Source organism: Amblyraja radiata, chromosome 9 (assembly GCF_010909765.2).
Source record: "Amblyraja radiata isolate CabotCenter1 chromosome 9, sAmbRad1.1.pri, whole genome shotgun sequence".
NCBI classification, from domain to species: Eukaryota; Metazoa; Chordata; class Chondrichthyes; order Rajiformes; family Rajidae; genus Amblyraja; species Amblyraja radiata.
In genome coordinates, this window is record NC_045964.1 from 9,042,447 (window position 1) to 9,063,931 (window position 21,485).

The following is a 21,485-nucleotide window of genomic DNA, read 5'->3' on the forward strand; positions in this document are numbered from 1 at the left end:
CATGCTTTTAGGCATCCAATCCTTTCAGTTGGCTTTTAGGCGTCCTGCTCTTTCGGTTAGTTGGCTTTTTGGCTTCGTAAGCTTATGGATATTTGCCATTTCGGCTTCTTTTCCATTCAGTTATTTGGCTTCCACTTTATTGCTTCGGCTTCTCGTCCTTTGACGCCACGTCCGGGTACCGAGTTTTTTGTACAATATATTAATGCTTTAAAATTTAAATAAATGGGGTGTGTTAAACAAGTTTGTAAATAATACAAAAAATGTGCATGTGATTGACAGCGAGAAAAACAGCTCTAAGATGCAGCAAGATATTACTTGACTACTCAGTTGAGCACAAAAACTTCAAATTACGTTGAATCTCAAGGTGTGAGGGAGAGATGCAATAAAAGTAGAGGATAATGAAAACTGTGGAGCAACACAGTACCCTAGGAGTGTGTTGACAAGATAATTAAAAAGGTAATGAAACAGGCTAGGTTGAGGAGTGGAATACAAGAGCAGGGAGATTATGCCGGAATTATATTTGACCACTTAAATACTGCAAACAGTTCTAGTTTTGGAGTCTTAAGAGTAATACAGCATGGAAACAGGCCCTTTGGCCCAACTCGTCCAGGCCAACCTAGATTCCTCGTTTTAGCTAGTCCTACTTGCCCACGTTTGGCCGTTATTCCTCTAAACCTTTTCTACCCAAGTGTTTTTAAAATACTGTTATAGTACCTCCTTTGGCAGCTTGTTCCATATATCCACCAACCTCAGAGTGAAAAAGTTGCCCCTTAGGTTCATATTAAATCTTGCCCCCTCACCTTAAACATATGTGCTTGTCTTTTTCTTATCTATTTCTCTTATACTTTCATACATCACTATAAGATCACCCTTCAACATCATGCCCGTCTAAGGAATAATGTTTTAGCCTGCCCAACCTCTCAAGCTCAGCCCCTCAATGCCTGACAACATCCTTGTAAATCTTTAATGGCATCCTTCCTATTGCAGTGACATCACAGAAAAATTAGATTACACTGAATAAAGTTCAAAGGAAATCGATGAGGATAGCCATGAAAAAGATTGAATAGGGTGGGTTTATTTTCTTTGGAACAGAAGCTGCTGTAGTGACTTAAAAATACTGGAATATGTATTAAAGAGTAGGACTACAGATCTATTGCTGGAAGGTGAGATTAGCCAGGATAACATTTACAAACCACGTGTATACAAGAATCAAATGGTCTATATTGTTAATTTTTGAGATTATGTTAAATCTATGTCTCACTCCTCACAGCTTGCATCTATTCAGTTACCTGCAAAGATACATAGAAAAGGTTTCAGTACTTCACCTATCATCTGAGACAGCTGAGATTCTCTGTTATGGACACGTTAAAATAATTATTTCAAACAAGCTGAAGACCTACATAATAAATTTCTACCAAAACAAAAGTTCGTGTACTTTAAATAAACCTAATCCAATTAAAATGAAGTATGTTTCATATCTGTTCCAAGACAACAGCTTTCAACAAGCCACTTGAGGGAGATATTAAGCATGTGACACAAACCATTCATTATTTTAATTACTTGGAGATCTAGTGAGCGAAACATTTCCCACACATCAAATCCTCAACACATCGCCCAAAAGTTCTGTTCTGATCACAATCTTAGTAAGACACATCACCACTTCCAAACAAATGAGTATACTACACAAGGTTTCATCTCATACATTTGTTCAGCTATCTCAAACCTAAACTTCCTCCGATACAGCACTGACCTGCCAACACTGCTACTAAGGTTGTAAATGCACTATACAGACAGTCATAAAACATTTGCAGTTCCAAAAGAGGCACCTGACCTGCTGCAGTAGTAGAGCTATCCAGGCAGCTGCTCGGTTTTCCACCGTCTGCAGATTATTCTCACTTATGCCTATCCCCTATATATTTTCAAAAGCTCTGATTGCAAATTCCAGTCTTAACTACCTTTTACTTCAAAAATATTTTACTCGCATCATCCTTTGCAACTTTTGACAATATTTTGAATCTGTACTTTGTGGTGCTTGTACCATCTACTAATGGGAACAGTGCTCAATATGAACATTTACATCAATACTCCCATATGCAGATTTAACAGATGAAATCTGTAAGTATACACATTATGTTAACCAGATTGATAAAAAATTCACAATACTTTGATTTGCTTGTAAGACGAGAGGCAGAAGCAATAAGATGATCAATGTTGATTTTCTCAGAGAGTTCCTCCACAGTCTCGATGTCCATTGCCTCTTCACTGGACGTTGAGTCGAACTGTGAAAACATTAAGGTTAGTAAAGCACGATACTGACCCTTCACGCACTATCCAAAACACTACATTTTTGAAGAACAGCATCAGCCCTTTTCACACTTTATAGAAATTAAGTATAAACTTGAAATCCATGACATGTCATCTTGCATTTGTCACTAAAATAGACTGCCTAGAAATTGGATTTTTAACCTTTTTTGACAAGTTGAATCATTTTTGTATTTTGTACTTCCCTGCAAGAACTTGCAAAATTGATTCAAAAAATCCTTGATGTGGCGTTGGTGATTATCATCTAGAAAGAGTGCAGTTCACAAATCTTCCGCTAATTTATTGCACACTCATTCCAGAAATGGATTGGTCCTTAAAGGCAGAGATATTCTCCAATAGAAACAAATGCCAGGATGCACAGTGTGAAAGAGGGGAGAGTGACGTTGGTGCTGTAGGGCCAACATGAGAAAAAGCTGTGCACCACCTCCTATGCAAAAAAGTAACGATGATCATGGAACAGTGGAGCCCACAACGGTCCACTGTTGGCTGTAGGCTAGGTGATAACAAGTTATAGACAATGAAACTCAACAGAACGACTACTAGGGTGGGAGAGGGACAGAGAGAAGGGATGCAAGGATTACTTAAAGTTAGAGAGATCAATGTTCATATTGCTGGGTTGTCAACTGCCCAAGCAAAATATGAGGTGCTGTTCCTCCAATTTACATTTAGCCTCACTGGACAATGGAAGAAGCCCAGAACAAAAAGGTCAGTGTAGCAATGGGAAGGGGAGTTAAAGTGTCCAGCAACTGGGAAATCACGTAGGGCAGGGCGACAGAACGGAGGTGTTTAGCAAAACGATCGCCCAGTCTATATTAGCTCCCACTGATGTATAAGAGGCCACACCTAGAACAACGGATACAGTAAATGGGGTTGGAGGAGGTGCAAATAAACCTTTGCCTAACCTGAAAGGACTGTCGGGGGTCCCTGAACAGAGTCGAGGGAGGAGGTATAGGGACAGGGAAGATTGCTGAACATGTTATCTTTCGTTTCCCTTTCACCTGACATTCAGTCTGAACAAGGGTCTTGACCTGAAATGTAACCTATTCCTTTTCTCCAGAGATGCTGCCTGACCGACTGAGTTACTCCAGCATTTTGTGTCCATCTGTAATATGCTAGTTTAGAATCAGGTGGAAGCCTTATTAAAAAGATTGCTTCCAATCAGAAGGAACTGGAATATGTAGGATTCAAAACTTGATGCTGCGGGCAGGCTACAAATGGTACTCTGAATGGTATTGTATGGAGGAACTCTGAGAAAATGAACAGTGCTTGTCTTATTGCTTCCGCCCCTTGTATTACAGGTACACAACCTTTTATCCGAAAGCCTTGGGACCAGACACTTCTCGGATTTCGGAATTTTTCGGATTTCGGAATGGTAGATTTTTAGCATAGATTAGGTAGGTAGCTCGGGCGGCTTTGAAAGTCTGGAGCGGCTGCCTCCTCCCCGGAGACCGGGGAATCATTGTAAATCATTGCTTAAATGTTAGTCAGTTAGTTTGGAGGGCATTTATGTGGTGGGGGGGGGGGGCGGGTGAAGGGGGAAACTTTAATTCTTAGTCCCCTACCTGGTCGGAGAGGCGGGGAGCGGGCAATGCCTTTCCGGGTCGCCGTGCAGTAAGCTCCGGAGCGCTGTGGCCGCCGACTCCCAACATCGCAGAGTTGGGGCTGCGGGCGTCTGGCCGCGGGCGGCGCCGGTTGGAGCTCCGACCCTGGCTCCACAGCCCCAGCTCCATGATGTTGGAAGTTGGCACTTGTAGCCCTCAGGCCGCGCCGGTTGGAGCTCCGACCCCGGCGAACTCGATCCCTGGCTCCGCAGCCCCAGCTCCGCGATGTTGGGAGTCGGCGGTGGCGCAGCGCTGGGATACCAGCGGGGAGCGGGCAATGCCTTACCGGGTCGCCGTGCGGTAAGCTCCGGAGCGCTGTGGCCGTCGACTCCCAACATCGCGGAGCTGGGGCTGCGGGCGGCTGGCCGCGGGCGGAGCTGGATTTGGAGCGCCGCGGAGCCAGGGATCGAGTTCGCCGGGGTCGGAGCTCCAACCGGCGCCGCCTGCGGCCGGACGCCCGCAGCCCCAGCTCTTGTGTTGGGAGTCGGCGGCCACAGCGCTCCGGAGCTTACCGCACGGCGACCCGGTAGGGCATTGCCCGCTCCCACGCCTCTCCTACCAGGTAGGGGACTAAGAATTAAAGTTTCCCCCTTCACCCCCTTCACCTCCCCCTTCACCCCTTCACCTCCCCCCTTCACCCCTTCAACCCCCACCCCACCACATAAAAGCCCTCCAAACTAACTGACTAACATTTAAGCAATGATTTACAGATGTTTAAGTGTCTACGGTCTCCGGGGAGGAGGCAGCCGCTACAGTAGTACAGACCTGGGTTGACCGTGGGTCATTTCGGGTCAAGTTTGGCGCCAAACGCGAGCTTTGGTGTGCAGACGACATCCTGGAAAAAATGTCCGGTTTTCGGAGCTTTTCGGTTTCCGGAATTTCGGATAAAATGTTGTGTACCTGTACAAGCAAATCAAAGTAATGGACAAATACTAGAGTACAAATGACTTTCCAGCTATTATGATGGTATTTGACACACTTTTCTGTCTTTGAGGCAGCTGCAGTAGAGTAACTCCCACTGGCTGAAGGGGAACAATATGACTTGTATTGATATTTTGACCAACACCATTAACAACAACAAACTTAGCCTGTGAAGTAGTTTTAACAGGTACCTTTGAAACCACTGCTGGAGTAGGATGTTCTAATGCATTTTGATGGTCCATAGTATGATCCTCATCGTCCACCTCACTGACTGAAGGCGGGGAAGGAAATGCATCAGTCTCCTGTTTAACTTCTGATGATGGATCAGCATTTACATGGTCCTCATCTGGTACACCCTTAGTCACCGTTGTCTCAATAAGCTCAGAATCGGCAACATGAATTTTCTCTAGCCCAGGTTCAATCAACTTATCTTCTGACTTGTTATTCTGGTTGGCAGTCTTCTCAAAGCCTGTTTTTTCAAATGACTGTAAACCAGATGACTGATTCACAAGCGTCAATGATGGTCCAGCAGTTATGATGACATTTGTCATATTTATCTGTCCTTGAGGCAGCTGCAGTAGAGAAAGTACCAGTGGCTGATGGGGAACAAGATGCCATGCATTGATAGTTTGACCAACACCATTAACTGCTACAAATGTACGCTGTGAAGTAGTTTTAACAGGTACTTCTGACACTCCTGCAGAAATGGGTTGAGGAGTAGAGGTTTCCTTCAAAGCAACGCAGGCTGGTTTTACAACAGGGGTTGAATGTGGCCCCCTTTGTGGTATTATCCCTTTACGACATGGAGTAACAATGCTGGGAGAAGAAGCCACCGAAATTTTTTTTATTGGGGTAGGCAGACGATTCCCACTCAATGAGCCTTAAAATATGAAAATAAAAAAGAGGAAATGTTAGATAAAACAAACTTAGATTATAAAAAAAATAGAAATAAGTTAGAAGTTTGTGCTGTCCAGTCCCATATTATGGTAGGTGCAATTATCTTGTATGGAATTGTCTGGGTTGACTTCCACTTTTGTATATTTATCTTAACCGTATCCAAAAGTTTAATGGTGAGACCAGAAATTATGATTAGGTGAAAGGGATGGCAGTGGAGCCCCAAAAGCGAGGAGTGGCTTTTTGGAACAGGAATCATATTCTTTTAAAATCTTTTTATTAGTTTTTTTTCCCCAAACCAAAAACAAAACAACAACAAAAAAAGATAAACATAACAATTATTTTGATACATAGGGATCAGGATTACATTAATAACAGGTATAACCTAAATACGAGTCCAGTGTCAAAATACACATTGAATATAGACTTCCTGGTCTCTATGTAAATATAGTTAAGTGTTTAAAAGAACATATATAAAAAAACTAAAAGATAACAAGAAAAAAAAGAAAAAAAGAGAAAAAAAGAAAAAAACAAAACCCCCCTAAACTAGAAAAAAAAGCAAAACAGAATCCGGGCTGCAAAGAATTTCAACAATTTAAGTCCCTGTTTGTCGTCAAGTTCGTTCCACCGTATAAAGCTAAAATAATTATTATAACGGAGAGGGGACAATTTATGTTGTGTGAAAATGTTGAATAAATCTTCCACATGTCCTATCAAATTTATCCAAGGGGTCAATAATGTCACTCCTAATATTTTCTAAATTTAAACATGATATAGTTTCAGAGTACCAATTGAGTGTGGTCAGAGGATTAGAGTCTTTCCATTTAAATAAAATAGCAATAATGTGGTAAAACTAATCAACCGATGGGCGGAACGGCACAAATGAATAGAATCTAACATTGGTAGCCCAAAAATTGCAGTAATAGGATGAGGTTGTAAATCAATACCTAAAACTACAGAAATAGTATCAAAGATTTCTTTACAATATTTTTCCAAAAGTGGGCAGGACCAAAACATATGAGTCAGTGAGGCCACTTCAGAGTTACATCTGTCACAGGTAGGATTTATATGGCCATAAAAACTAGCTAACTTATCTTTTGACATACGAACTCTGTGAACCACCTTGAATTGTATCAAAGCGTGTCTTGCACACATTGAGGAAGTTATTAACTAATTGAAGAATCCTCTCCCATTTCTCAATAGGTAGAGAAATTTGGAGTTCTCTTTCCCAGTCATACTTAATTTTATCAAATGTACCTATTTGTAATTTCAAAACCAACTCATAAATAGTCGTTATTAAGCCTTTCGGATAAGGGTTCAAATGTAAATTTTTTTTCCAAGATTTCGGTTTGATGTGGTAACGGAAAAAAGGGTAGAGTAGCCTTCAAAAAATTTCTAATTTGTAAATATCTAAAAAAATGTGTTAGGTAGATTATATTTATTGGAGAGTTGTTCAAAAGACATAAAACAACCATCAAAAAGTAAATCACGAAAAGCTATTAATCCCTTCCTCTTCCATAACAGAAAGGCTTGATCAGTACTAGAAGGTTGGAAGAAAAAATTAGATGTGATAGAACTCGATAAGACAAAATCATTCAATCCAAAAAACTTACGAAATTGAAACCATATTCGGAATGTATGTCTTATTATTGGATTAGTCGTATATTTATTCGATCTCATAATTGTAAACGGTAACGAGGCCCCTTGAATAGAAGCCAATGATAGCCCTTGCATAGAATCACGTTCAAGATTTATCCATCCTGGGCATTGGGTATCTTCTAGATCTTTCATCCAAAACGTTAAATAACAAGCATTAACAGCCCAATAGTAGAATCTAACATTCGGCAGTGCCAAGCCACTGTCTTTTTTTGATTTCTGTAAGTATTTTTTACTTAGTCTGGAATTTTTATTCTGCCAGTAGGGTCTTCATCGTTTTTAAGAATTAAAGAAATAGATGCCTCATAAAAGGATTGTGGTAATCTAAATCGGGAGCTTTACCAGAATTCATCGAGAGGATTGCTTTCTGTATTTCTTCCTCCGTGATGGGTTCGTCTAACAATAGAGACTCATTATGTGGTAAATTTGGCAAGTTCAGTTTCTTTGAAAACTCATGCATTATATTGGAATCAGTAAGAAATTCTGATTGGTATAGGGAGATATAAAATTCCTGAAAGGATTTATTAATTTCATCATGGTCTACAGTCAGTGTACCATCCCGTTTACACACTTTAGTAATCTGACGATTAGCGAGTAATTTAACAGATTTTCGCCATGTATATAAAATTGACTTTTGATTTTAAGTAGCTGATTCTCAATCGGTGATACCAATAACAAATCATGTCTCAATTGAAGTTCAACTCTATTCTTATAGAACTCTAAACTAGGAGCTTTTGAATATTTTTTACCAATTTCTTTAATCTCATCAGCCAATATACGTATTTCATTTTGAGTTTATTTTTTAATCCCGTGGAGTTTGAAATAATTTGCCCACGAATATATGCCTTAAAAGGAATCATATTAGTTGATGAGAAGAGTTTATTTTTGGCTCCTTTACGTTGACAATTATTTAAACTAAAAGCTATGAAAATACGACATTACATTTATTATTGTACATATACTAAAAAATATTCAGCAATTAACACTTTAATCCCTACAAAAAAAGGTTTAGAAGAGGATGGCAAAGGAGGTGACTCACAGCAACCCAATTCCAAGCAACTATATATACACAGTAAGTTAGTGTCTCTCAATAAACCTGACTAAGCATCGCTGAACTGTTAATCATAAAGAAAAAGATAATCTGGACACCATAAACCAGGAGTGAGCAAATGTTCCTCTGAGAATGGAATACAACGTAGCAAAGTTAAAGCTAATTTACAGATTGAGTCAGTGGTAAGGAATGCAAAAGCAATGCGAGCATTTATTTTGAAGGGACTAAAATATGCAAGCAAGGAGGTAATGCTGAGGCTTTATCAGGCTCTGGTGAGGCCACATTTGGAATATTATGAGAAGTTTTAGGTCCCATATCTGAGGAAGTGCTGAATTTGAAGAAGATCCAGAGGCCATTAATGAGAATTATCCTGGGGATGATTGGGTTAACATAGGAGAGTTTGAAGGTTCTGTGCCGACACTCACTGGAGTTTAGAAGGATGAGGGGTGATTCCATTACAACCTACCGGATAATGAAAGGCCTAGATAGAGTGAATGTGGACAGGATGTTTCCAGTAATGGGAAAGCGCAGAACAAGAGGGAACAGCCAAAGAATAATGGGACGCATCTTTAAAAAGGAAATGAGGAGAAATGTCTTCAGCCAAAGGATTGTGAATCTGTGAAATTAATTGCCACTGACAGTTGTGGAGCAGGGCTGTCTTAATGCACGGGCATGCTTGGTAGTTGCTCGGGGCCCCACGAGCATAGGGGCCACATGCTAATCTATGTATTGTAGAAAATGTTACTGTAGAACATGAAAATGGAGAAGAACATCGCAAGTGCGTGACGGCATATTTGATTCAACATAAAGAAACTGGAAGTGTAGGGGCCCCAGTGCACTGCTTTGCCAAGAGGCCTATAATGCTGTTAAGACGGCCCTGCTGTGGAGGCCAAGACATTGGGTATTTTTAAGGTGGAGATTGATAGGTTCTTGATTAGGAAGGGCGATAAAGGTCATGGGAGAAGGCATGAGAATGGGGTTGAGAGGGAAAAATTATTGAATGGCAGAGTAGACTCGATGGGCTGAATGGCCTAATTCTGCTCCTATGTCTTATGATATTATGGAAGAAGCCGTTTGTTTGTCAGTGTTTAGTGAGAGGACGATTTGTTTTTCCCTTACGCCATTCAGCATTCGATCGGAGAAATCCCATTGACCTCATTCTGTTTATTTTCCTCCAATCTATTCCCTCTCGTGTGCTCATCAATTCCTCTCCGATTCTCCTACCACCTATCTGCACTAAAGGCAATTTCCAAGTTACCAATTAAGCAAACAGCCATCGTCCTTGGGATACAGGAGGAAACTGCCTATTCAGAAAAAATCCACGTGGCCACAAGGAGAACATGCAAACTCCACAATGACAGCTCTGAAAGCCACGATCAAACTCTTTTTTCTCTTCCTTTTTCTTGGAATTGCAATCCACCACAATCTGTAAATCTCAAATTTCTTTTGACTTTAACTTTCTTATGGCATCAAGTTCATGGTGGTCGTCAGAGCTTTTCTATTCTCCCGTGTATTTTTCCTGTAACATATATACGCTTTTGCATGGCCATCAACTTTACCCCATGTTTCTCCTACCTTGAACCTACACGGGATAATTATAGTAGCCAATTAATCTAATAACCAGCATATAAATTAAATTAAATATCACAAAACTAATTAATCAAACCTACATAAATGAGAGAACAGGAGATATCTTGCTGCTGCAATGTATAGGAGCTTGTGAAGGTCATTACTTATGCAGTAAATGCCTGTGGCTCAAACAATTTAGACATTTTGCAACAGTCCAAGCCACAAACATGCATTAAGCCAGTGAGGGAGAAATTTATTAGGACCGTTTGTTCCAAGAGGCATCACATCCCTAAGATTAAAACATTTAGAGTAGACGGAACACAAGAAGACAGACCAGATGGTAAGAATGCAAGTGAAAGGTGTGTGGAGAAGCCTTGAACCGTGTTTGATCAAGTTAATTTGAACCTTTTGCAACCTGCGTGCACATTGCAAAAGAGACTGTAACTCTAGTGAGGGAGTTAAAAGTGATGCAGATATAGTGAAGGCCAGTATTGTTAGAGGGATAGACAATGCCAGAGATGAAAAGGCTTAGATGCCTATGAAAGTGCTAATAGTCAAAACTAAAATGGAGTACTTCTTCTACAAAAGCATGGGTTAGTAGAACAAAAGAATGGCTCGGTACCAAGTCTGAATGGCTTTGCAAATTATATGGAACACAATATGGAGGACAGGTTGTCGTTTTAAGGCATTAAGATGGAAGCCTGCATAATAACATGTGTTCTTTCAAGGCCATAAAGAAGCCAAGATTGAAAAAATATAGCTGGCGCCCCAGAGATAAGTAATAACTTGTTATTGGATGAGCTTGATTTGGACCCTGCTTTTCCTATATTCTGAAAGGCGATAGAATGTTCAAGTCATGCCATATTCAGACTTGGTAGGAGTGTTTTACTGATAAGAAAAATCTATAATTGTGCCAATTCCTTTGTTTTGTGAGTGGAGCCCGAGAAGCACTGAGCAACATTTGTGCTCATTGTAGATTTGCCACTCCCGTCTGACGAATCAATTAAAGATTGCCATGGTTTACCTTTAACAATTTTGTTGCTATCTGCTTTTTAAGAAACAAACTTTGACACCTATTAGGGCCAGGTGAGGAGCACTAATCGCTAACTAAAATCCATTTAACAAAATATTAGCAAATAGTTAAAATTACTAAAGCAATTAAATTTGACAGTACTAAATAATTAAATTAATATAAATTCCTGACTGGACCATAGGGGAAGAATCCAGCAGTCAATGTATCTACCAACTTTATAAGTCGGATACAGAATATCTTTTGAAATTTTATGCAACAAGGGGCTAAATAAAAAGAACAAAACAGAGGCAATAACTTCTGGATTATTATTAGTCATGAGTAATTTCGCTCAAAGTTAAAACGTTCAGTTAGATGGTTATGTGAAGCACAGACTGGTGCGGGAAAAGTGGTTTCCATTTATGAGGCACAAACACGGTTATTAGAGAAGGAGAGAGTCCTCCTGTTGTCGAGCATTGTACCTTAACTAGTTATTAACTAGTTCTAGTGATAGGGAGATAAATAAGACTTTAAACTAAATAAAGTATGGGAACAGTGGTACAAAGAGCCCGAGTGGTCCTAGAATGTTACAGGGTAACAATGTGGAAGCAGAGTTAGGGGGAAAAAATGGATAAGATTGACCAGTTTGTGTTAGGAAAGAACAGAAACGTTAGCAAAAAGAGCTGAATTCAGGAAAATGTGACAATGACAAATAGGTCTCCAAATAAAAGTGTTAAGATGCCTTGAAAAAAATGAATATAAAAGTACTGTATCTAAATGAGCGAATTATGTGTTACAAAGTAGACAAATTGACTGCAAAATAGGGATAAATGGATACAATAACGCTTGCATTGCAGCTTCAGGGTAACCATGGATGGCAGTTAAGTATTCAATAATTAGGACAGACAGGCAAACTGAAAAGGAGATGGAGAAAATAATGAAGTCACTGCAACAGTGAGAAATGATATTGGTATTAGTGCGATGGGAAGAATTGCTTAAGTGTGGACAAGAAGGCATGTTGGCCCATGCTAACCCAATCAGAGCAATGTACAATGTAAAAAGTTGAATTAATAATCTTTTCCTGAGAGGTCCATTAAAGAAGAACAACCATAAAAAATATCAATCTTTATTAAAATGGAAGGTGATGATGGACGAACAATGGCTAACATTTAATGAACAATTGCAGGAGCTAATGTATCCCTGCCTGGCATAAAAGTAGTCATGAGGGATAATTAATGCTCTCTGCACAACAATTAGGATCCCAAAGGCTTTGTTGCTTTAGCACGCATAGTATCAAGGCTGGAAAATAAACTTTGAGTGCAAGGTGAAGGATTCAATTAGCATGCCCCAAGTAAGGAACCAAAAGAGGCAAGTTGAATAATAGAGTACTAATGAGTGAGTTTGATAATCTAGAGACTAAATTGTTAAACAGATGAAAGTAATTCCTGGATTACTACCCAAGACATATGAAAGGTAGCATCAAAGAATAGAGTGGGAGACAGCCACTTCAACTCTTAGACCACTGGATGCAGTAATAGCTATCGACTGGGGTGGTACTGAGAACTAAGCAAGAACAACAAGCCTGGTTTTTTTTTAAATCTCTCATGTGGGATCTGTTGGCAAATCATAATACAATGCCCATCCTTAATTGCCCACACATCTAAGTGGTAAAAGGGGTGATTTGGAGTAACTGAATGGCTTGCACTGCTATTTCAGAGGTCACTTAAAAGTCAACCACATTATTATAGTTCTGGAGCAAACAAATAAAGCAAATGACTGGAGTAAAACTCTGCAGGCCAGATCAAATACAGATAGCAGGTTTTTCCCCCAAAGTAATATGTTTCAAGGTTATTATTATAGATTGTAGGACTTTTCAAATTCCTGATTCAATTAATTAAATTTTAACTAAAGTATCTAGATCTTTTACTTTTAAGGACCCTAATATCAGTAGCTGTGTGCAACAACCACCATATTACTTTTCCAATGAGACCAACCAATTTCATGGTTGTAGGAACAAAAAAAATTCAATCCTCAATAAAAATTTCAATATTCATTTAAGATTATTTTTCAGCTGGAGAATTGAGACACAGGACAGTCTCAGGTGGATATTAGCCAGTGTGAAAAGGGAGGAGTTTTTTTCACTCAGGACCACAAATCTTCAGTGTTCTCTCACTGAGGGAACCGTGAATATTCAGTAAGACTATATATAAATATTCAGCAATTGAGAATTATACCACTTTGGACTCCGGGAAAATCAAGGGAAAGGAATCTGATAGCAAAGTGAAGGTCAGGGTGATGATTGTCTATGACCATAATGAATTGTAGAGCAATTTTGAGGGGATCATGACCAGCACTCATTTCTACGTCTTACAATTTTGATAAAATTCCCAAGCGACACACATCACAATGATACTTTCATGCATTTAATCAAAACATGACTGTTTTAGAAATCATCAAGACGTCACGTTTCTCAATGAATGATCAAAATTAACAACATTAATCAAATATTAAAGCAAATATTAATTTGCAGGAAGTTAAATGCTTAAATCACTGCAAAGTCTGACAATTAAATTTGTCTAAAATGTAGTTTATAATCCAAATACACACTATGTAATATTAAAATAACGAGAGTTCACATTTTTCTCATCCCACTTCAAGATTTTATTCATCCAAAAACAGTGCATGAACAATGATGCAAAAGATGAACAGAACCAATAAAATCTTCTAAATGTCTTCTCTGAGATTCAAAAGCAGAACTAACCTGGATTCCATACAGCAGGAGTGACCTTTTGGTGGAGATTTGGTCGAGTCACTGGCCCAGGATTTGGTAGAGGCACAAGTTCGACAATCTGGCCATTTGGGTATTGGAAGAGTTTCGCACCTGGACGTTGCAGATTCTGTGCAGGCCCGTAAGTAGTGTTGGACTGCAGTGGGATCAAAAGAAACTGTGGCCCCTCAGTTTTTGTGGATTTAGACAAATCAGGAGTGCAGTTGCAAGTTTCAGGATGTTTAGATACTCCTGTCATAACAAAATGCAATATGAATGCATCAATTACTGCGAGTCTGCTTGGCAAAAATAGAATTTCTTAGCCCTAAAGAGGAATTTTAAACAATGCAACAATACTGCTTAGATTACATACAAAATGAATAATCAGGTTGAGAGTAAGGTGGCAGGGAGCCATCGTCTCCTGTGGAATCATTACCGCAGCAGTGGTCAGAGTCTTCAGGAGCAGAAATAAATATCTGAGAAGTGGACAGCAAGAGATAGTGCCTTCCATAATGTTTGGAACAAAGACCCATCATTAATTTATTTGCCTCTTTACTCCACAATTTGAGATTTGTAATAGAAAAAAAAATCATAAGTGGTTAAAGTACACATTGTCAGATTTTAATAAAGGCCATTTTTATACATTTTCATTTCACCATGTAGAAATTACAGCAGTGTTTTGACATAGCCCCCCCGCTTCAGGGCACCATAATGTTTGGGACACAGCAACATCATACAAATGAAAGTAGTCATGATTAATACTTTGTTGCATATCCTTTGCATGCAATGACTGCTTGAAGTCTGCGATTCATGGACATCATTAAATGCTGAGTGTCTGCTCTGGTGATGCTCTGCCGGGCCTGCATTGCAGCCATTGTTTTGCGGGCTAGTCCCCTTCAGTTTTCTCTTCAGTATGTAAAAGGCATGCTCAATTGTGTTCAGATCGGGTGATTGATTGGCCACTCAAAAATTGGCAATTTCTTTAGCTTTGAAAAATTCCTTTGTTGCTTTAGCAGTTTGTTCGGGACCATTGTCTTGCTGTAGAATGAAACACCAGCCAATGAGTATTGAGGCATTTCTTTGAAATCGAGCAGATACGATGTGCCTATACACTTCAAAATTCATTATGATATTACCATCAGCAGTTGTATCATCATAAGTGAGCCAATACCTACAGCAGCCATACATGCCCAAGCCATAACACCCCCACCACTGTGTTTGACAGATGAGGTGGAATGCTGTGGATCTTCGGCAGTTCCTTCTCTCCTCTATACTTTGCTTACGCCATTACACTGATAAGTTCATCTTTGTCTTATTTGTCCACAAGACCTTTTTCCAGAACTGTGGTTGCTATTTTAAGTACTTCATGCCAAACTATAACCTGGCCATCTTATTTTTGCAGTTGCATCTTGCAGTTGCAGTGTAGCCTCTGTATTGCTGTTGAAGTCTTTTGCAGGCAGTGGTCATTGACAAATCCACACCTGATTCCTGAAGAGTGTTTCTGATCTGTCGGACAGATGTTTCGGGATTTTTCTTTATTATAGAGAGAATTCTTGTCATCAGCTGTGGAGGTCTTCCTTGGGCTGCCTGTCCCTTTGCGATTAGTAAGCTCACCAGAGTTCTCTTTCTTCTTAATGATGTTCCAAATAGTTGATTTTGGTAAGCCCAAGGTTTGGCTGATGTCTCTAACAGTCTATTCTTGTTTCTCAGTCTCATAATGGCTTGTTTGACTTTCATTGGCACAACTTTGGTCCTCATGTTGTTAAACAGCAATGAAAGTTTCCAAAGGCGATGGAAAGACTGGGTGCTGAGAGCTCTCTTATACCTGCATTAGGGCGGCATTTAAACACATCTGAGCAATTACAAAAACCTGTGAAGCCATGTGTCCAAACATTATGGTGCCCCGAAATTGGGGGACATGTATAAACACTGCTGTAATTTCTATATGGTGAAACTAAAATGTATAAACATGGCCTTTATTAAATTCTGACAATGTGCACTATAGCCACATGAGATGTTTTCTATTACAAATCGCAAATCGTGGAGTACAGAGGCAAATAAATGAAAGATGAGTCTTTGTCTCAAACATTATGGAGGGCACTGTATGTAGTGTGCCAAATTTCTCCATAAGGCGCGACAATTATCATTAAAGACAGCTTGTATTCTTGCTGTGACATGAGGCAGGGCTGCCAACATTGGGTAAGAGCTGAGAGTGAGAAATTGCGAGGGAGCGCAGTGACCAATCCCAAAGGAGTTTAGCGACCGAGGAGGGGGGGGGGGGGGGGGTGGGAGGGTGTACGAGTGGGGTGTCCCCTTTCCTATGGTAGGAAGCTTTTGCATTTTTAGCTTGAGATTGTGCAATCTGGTGCATACTGTAGCGAGGTTTTTAACCTACACTTGAATGCAACATTTATGCTTTAAATTGGTTTAGGGTATGAATAGAAACATAGAAACATAGAAAGTAGGTGCGAGAGTAGACCACCAGGTCCGTCGAGCCCGCACCGCCATTCGCTCATGGCTGAACACTAAACAGACACACTTACCCACAAACAGTAGACACAAGACACAGAACACAAGACACTACCCTCCCCTTTATACCGCTATCACCCCTCTCCACCCCAAGAACCGCGTGATCTCCTGGGGAGGCAAAAAAACGGATAAAAACCCAGGTCCAATTCGGGAAAAAAATCCGGGAAATTCCTCTCCGACCCCAATCCAGGCGATCGACACTTGTCCAGGAGATCACTCAGGTCTTACTACACTAACCATACCTAGGTCCATATCCCTGCCCTCTCCCCGTAGCCCCTTATCCCCTCGGCAGCTAAATAACCATCTATTTTAGACTTAAATATATTTAACGTTTCTGCTTCCACTGCTCACTGGGGCAGTGAATTCCATAAATTAACCACCCTCTTGGTGAAGAAGTTCTTCCTCATCTCAGTTTTAAAAGAGCCCCCCCTTATTCTGCAACTATGTCCCCTAGTTTAGTTTCCCCGATCATTGGGAACATCCTCGGTGCATCCACCCGATCAAGGCCCCTCACGATCTTATATGTTTCAATGAGATCGCCTCTCATTCTCCTAAACTCCAAAGAGTAGAGTCCCAGCTTACTTAACCTTTCCTCATATGTCAATCCCCTCATTGCAGGAATTAATCTTGTAAACCTTCGCTGCACTGCCTCCAGGGCTAGTACATCCTTCCTTAAGTATGGACCCCAGAACTGTACACAGTATTCCAAATGTGGTCTCACTAATACTGTGTACAGCTGCAGCAAGACCTCTGTGTTTTTATACTCAATCCCCCTAGCAATAAAGGCCAAAACTCCATTGGCCTTCCTGATTGCTTGCTGCACCTGCATACTGACTTTTAGTGATTCATGTACTAATACCCCTAGATCCCTTTGAGTTGCATTACAACGCAGCTCCTCCTCATTTAGAAAATAACTTGCCCTATCATTTTTTTTCCCCAAAGTGAATGACTTCACATTTATTAGTATTAAATTTCATCTGCCAAGTTGTTGCCCACTCACCTAGCTTATCTATATCCTTTTGCAGACTCTTCCTATCCTCCTCATCCCCTACTTTTCCTCCCATTTTTGTATCGTCCGCAAATTTTGATATATTACACTTGGTTCCCTCCTCCAAATCATTTATATAAATTGTGAACAACTGGGGTCCCAGCACCGACCCTTGCGGAACCCCGCTAGTTACCGGTTGCCATCCCGAGTATGAACCATTTATCCCCACTCTCTGCTTCCTATTTGTTAGCCAATCCTCGACCCATGCTAATATATTACCCCCAATCCCATAATTTTTTAATTTTAGCAATAGTCTCTTATGTGGCACCTTGTCAAAAGCCTTTTGGAAGTCCAAGTATACCACATCCACCGGTTCCCCTTTATCCACCCGGGTTGTTACTTCCTCAAAGAATTCGAGCAGATTCGTTAAACAGGATTTCCCCTTCACAAAACCATGCTGGTTCTGTCCGATGAAGTCATGTTTATCCAAGTGCCCCGTTAGTGTTTCTTTAATAATTGTCTCTAACATTTTACCCACCACCGATGTTAGACTAACCGGTCTATAGTTACCCGCCTTCTGTTTACTTCCTTTTTTAAATATAGGTGTTACATTGGCCATTTTCCAATCCACTGGGACCGTTCCTGCCTCCAGGGAGTTTTGGAAAATTATCACCAATGCATCCACAATCCCCACCGCTATCTCCCTCAAGACCCTTGGATGTAATCCATCAGGCCCAGGGGATTTATCCTCCTTCAGTCTCATTAATTTCCCTAATACCACCTCCTTGGTGATCTTAATAGTATTTAGCTCCTCCATTCCTACCGCCCCCTGTTTATCCAGCGTTGGAATATTTTTTGTGTCTTCTATGGTGAAGACTGATACAAAATACTCGTTTAATGCCTTTGCCATTTCCATGTTCCCCACCAACAACTCTCCAGTCTCACCCTCCAATGGACCAACGTTCACCTTAGCCACCCTTTTTCTTTTTATATAGCTATAAAAACTCTTACTATTAGTTTTTATGTTGTTCGCTAAATTCCTTTCATAGTCTATTTTCCCCGTCTTAATTAATCTCTTAGTTATTTTTTGCTGACCTTTAAATGCTTCCCAATCCTCTACCCTCCCACTATCTCTGGCTACCTTATATGCCCTTGCCTTCAGCCGAATACTATCCTTTATAGTTTTACTGAGCCATGGCTGACTGTTCTTACCCTTACCCCTTTTTTTCTTCATAGGAATAAATTTTTCTTGAAGGTTATACAGTAGATCCTTAAACGTACACCACTGCTCATGTACCGTCTTATTCTTGAGTCTGCTATCCCAGTCAACTTTGATCAGCTCAGTCCTCATACCTTCATAATCCCCCTTATTTAGACTAAGCACCCCAGCCTGAGTTTCAACCTGCTCCCCTTCTATTTGAATATGGAATTCGACCATATTGTGGTCACTTGTTCCCAACGAGTCCCTAACTATGACATTTTTAATCAATCCTGCTTCATTACACAGGACCAGATCCAAGATTGCCTCCCCCCTTGTCGGTTCTGTGACATACTGTTCTAGGAACCCGTCTCTAATACATTCTATAAACTCTTCCTCTAGTCTACCCTGCCCAGTTTGGTTTGCCCAATTAATATGAAAATTGAAGTCACCCATGATTACAGCAGTTCCCTTTTTACATGCGTCAACTATTTGCAGATAGGTTAGGCTAACTTACATTCCTAATTATATTCCACAGTAGAGCAAGTCTCCGATCAACAGGTGCAGCACATGAACGACCTTAGTATATTCATGTATGGAAATCAGATTATAATTCATGCTGTTATGCATATATACATAAAGAGAAAAAGCATAGCAACAAGGCAAGAGTCGGACTTCCATCACTATTCTGCACAAATAAACCTTACCCTTTGACTATAGAAACAAGACAAAAGTAATGCCACATATTCAACCAAGTATATGGTTCAATGAAATTAAGATATATATGTACAATTGTCTTACCACAGAACCCCATTGAAGCAAAATGTTCAAAAGTTCCATCATTAATATATAACCAGCTTCGTATAAGGTTCACTTTCTCTTATCTGTGAAATTTGGTCTGAATGGACTCTGGGTTCTTAATTTTATGTCCATGAATCTCTTAACCTGAGCATGTGCTTTTTTGCAACTGTAATTTGCCCTGCAAAAGCATTAATGACTTAATTCCTTTGGAGTGTAAGAATTTAAAGCTACTTCTACTCACCACTACGTTGTACTGGTAGTTGAGAGTGTAATCCCTACTGTTGACTAACTAGAATAGATGAGGAGTCCTAGCGAAAGTGGTGATAACTATATGCGATAGATATATACAGTTGGTGCTCTACTGCTATGGGGTTGCAGCGGAAACGTCTATAAAATTATAAATTTTATAAATACAATATAGCCTGGAAATGACATCAAACAGAAAAAACTCCTGCCTCGTCACAACGTGCAATGATTGGTGAAATACAGCTGAATGAAGTATCGACAGCAGTCTTTGGGGGCCAATTAGCAAAGCTAACTTCTCAGCCAGTCTTGATGGCTCGTCGATACAGGAGGGTTGTATTTGAAAGAAGGTCAGGAAGAAACAGATTGGCCAGCCAACAATGTTCCTTATTGCAGATGTAGGTTGCACTACGAGATGAACGGATAATCTCCGTGGGTGGCTCAAACCTGAAACAGGGCTCTGCTGATCCCATCTTGATGGTCATGATGGAACTCAGGGTGCCATCCAGACTCAGGGTATTTCTGGTGTCTGTCTTGTTCAGCCCTATTGCTGAAAATACACTCTCTGCAACAGCCTTGCTCTGTGGCATACAGAGGACAAGTTGTGCAACCTTAGCCACTCTAAGAAACTTGTGTTGACCAGTCACAGGGTTCTTGAGTGTTGACAGATGGGCCCACAGCTTGTCAGCCCTACTGAACTCTGTCCTACGGTCCTCCCTGTCTCTAGACACCCACTCTTTCCACTTGCTGGCTGGGATCTCTGTCATCCATTAATTAATAGGCATCTACAAAATGATAGGAATTAAGAGCATCATTTTGTTTTTTTTTCAGTTATCCTTGCTCATGAAATATGAAATTTAGGCTGCACATGCTACAAAAAAAATGTAGGCTCCCTACACAGAGTAGTGAGGATCTGGAAGGCATTGCCAGGCGTGGTGGTGGATGCACATAGTGATGTTTAAGAGGCTTCTAGATAGGCACGTGGAAGTGCAAGGAATAGAGGGATGTGGATCATGTTCAGGTATATGAGATCATTTGAACTAAGAATCATGTTTTGAGCAAGTTGGATAGAAGGGTCTGTTTCCGCTGTGGAACTCTATGACTATGACGTACGAACTTGCTGACCACAAAGAAAAAGAAGAAGAAAGAGGTTTCTACAAAAGGATACAAATTTCTGGAGTTACTTAGCAGGTCAGGTACACCCTGTCTAACTGCACTGGTGACTTTACCTTGGAGTTAAGATAGGAACAAAGATGTACAGCATGTAGAAACCAGGAACTGCAAATGCTAGTTTACAAGAAAGCACACAAATCTCTGGAGTAACTCAGTGGGTCAGGCAGTATCCCTGGAGAACATGGATAGGTGACATTTCAGGTGTGGACCCTTCTTCAGACTGATGAAGGGTCCCGACCTGAGAGATGACATATTCATGTTCTCTAGGGATGCTGCCTGACCCACTGAGTTACTTCAGAGCCTTGAGTGCTTTAAAATAAGACTTTTGGTCAGAGCAGAGTGAAAAGAACAATGAGAGGCAGGGTGTTGAAGGAGGGAGAGAAACACCTCATACACTAGCACTATACTACACACTGGGGACAATGTACAATTTTCACCAAAGCCAATTAACCAACAATCCTGCACGTCTTTGGAGTGTGGGAGAAAACCCACATAATTACAGGGAGAACGTACATACGCTGTACAGACAGCATCCATAGTCAAGATTGAACCCGGGACTCTGGCGTTGTAAGGCAGCAACTTTGCCACTGCACCACCATGGCGCCCCGTTTTTTTCTTTCTTCTTTTCAGGAGGAAGAGTATATCTCTGTGTACTATGTCTCATCAGTACAACAGCAAAACTAAATCGAACACACATAGCCTCTGATGCTGCTTAAGCCTCGTATTAATGCAAACTTACTGAAGCAACATCGTTTAGGGCAAC

The 21,485-nt window shown here is 40.5% G+C and overlaps 1 protein-coding gene across 1 annotated transcript in view; it reads right to left on the bottom strand.

The window, feature by feature from the left end:
* The window catches only part of LOC116976742, a 415,857-nt gene that overhangs the window by 340,991 nt on the left and 53,381 nt on the right, over positions 1-21,485 (bottom strand). Inside the window, exons 7-9 of the mRNA XM_033026631.1 lie at positions 13,785-14,042; positions 5,036-5,724; positions 2,164-2,279 (exon numbers count right to left, since the gene is read on the bottom strand). Coding sequence (XP_032882522.1) covers positions 2,164-2,279; positions 5,036-5,724; positions 13,785-14,042 — 1,063 coding nt within the window. The remainder of the gene's footprint in view (positions 1-2,163; positions 2,280-5,035; positions 5,725-13,784; positions 14,043-21,485) is intronic.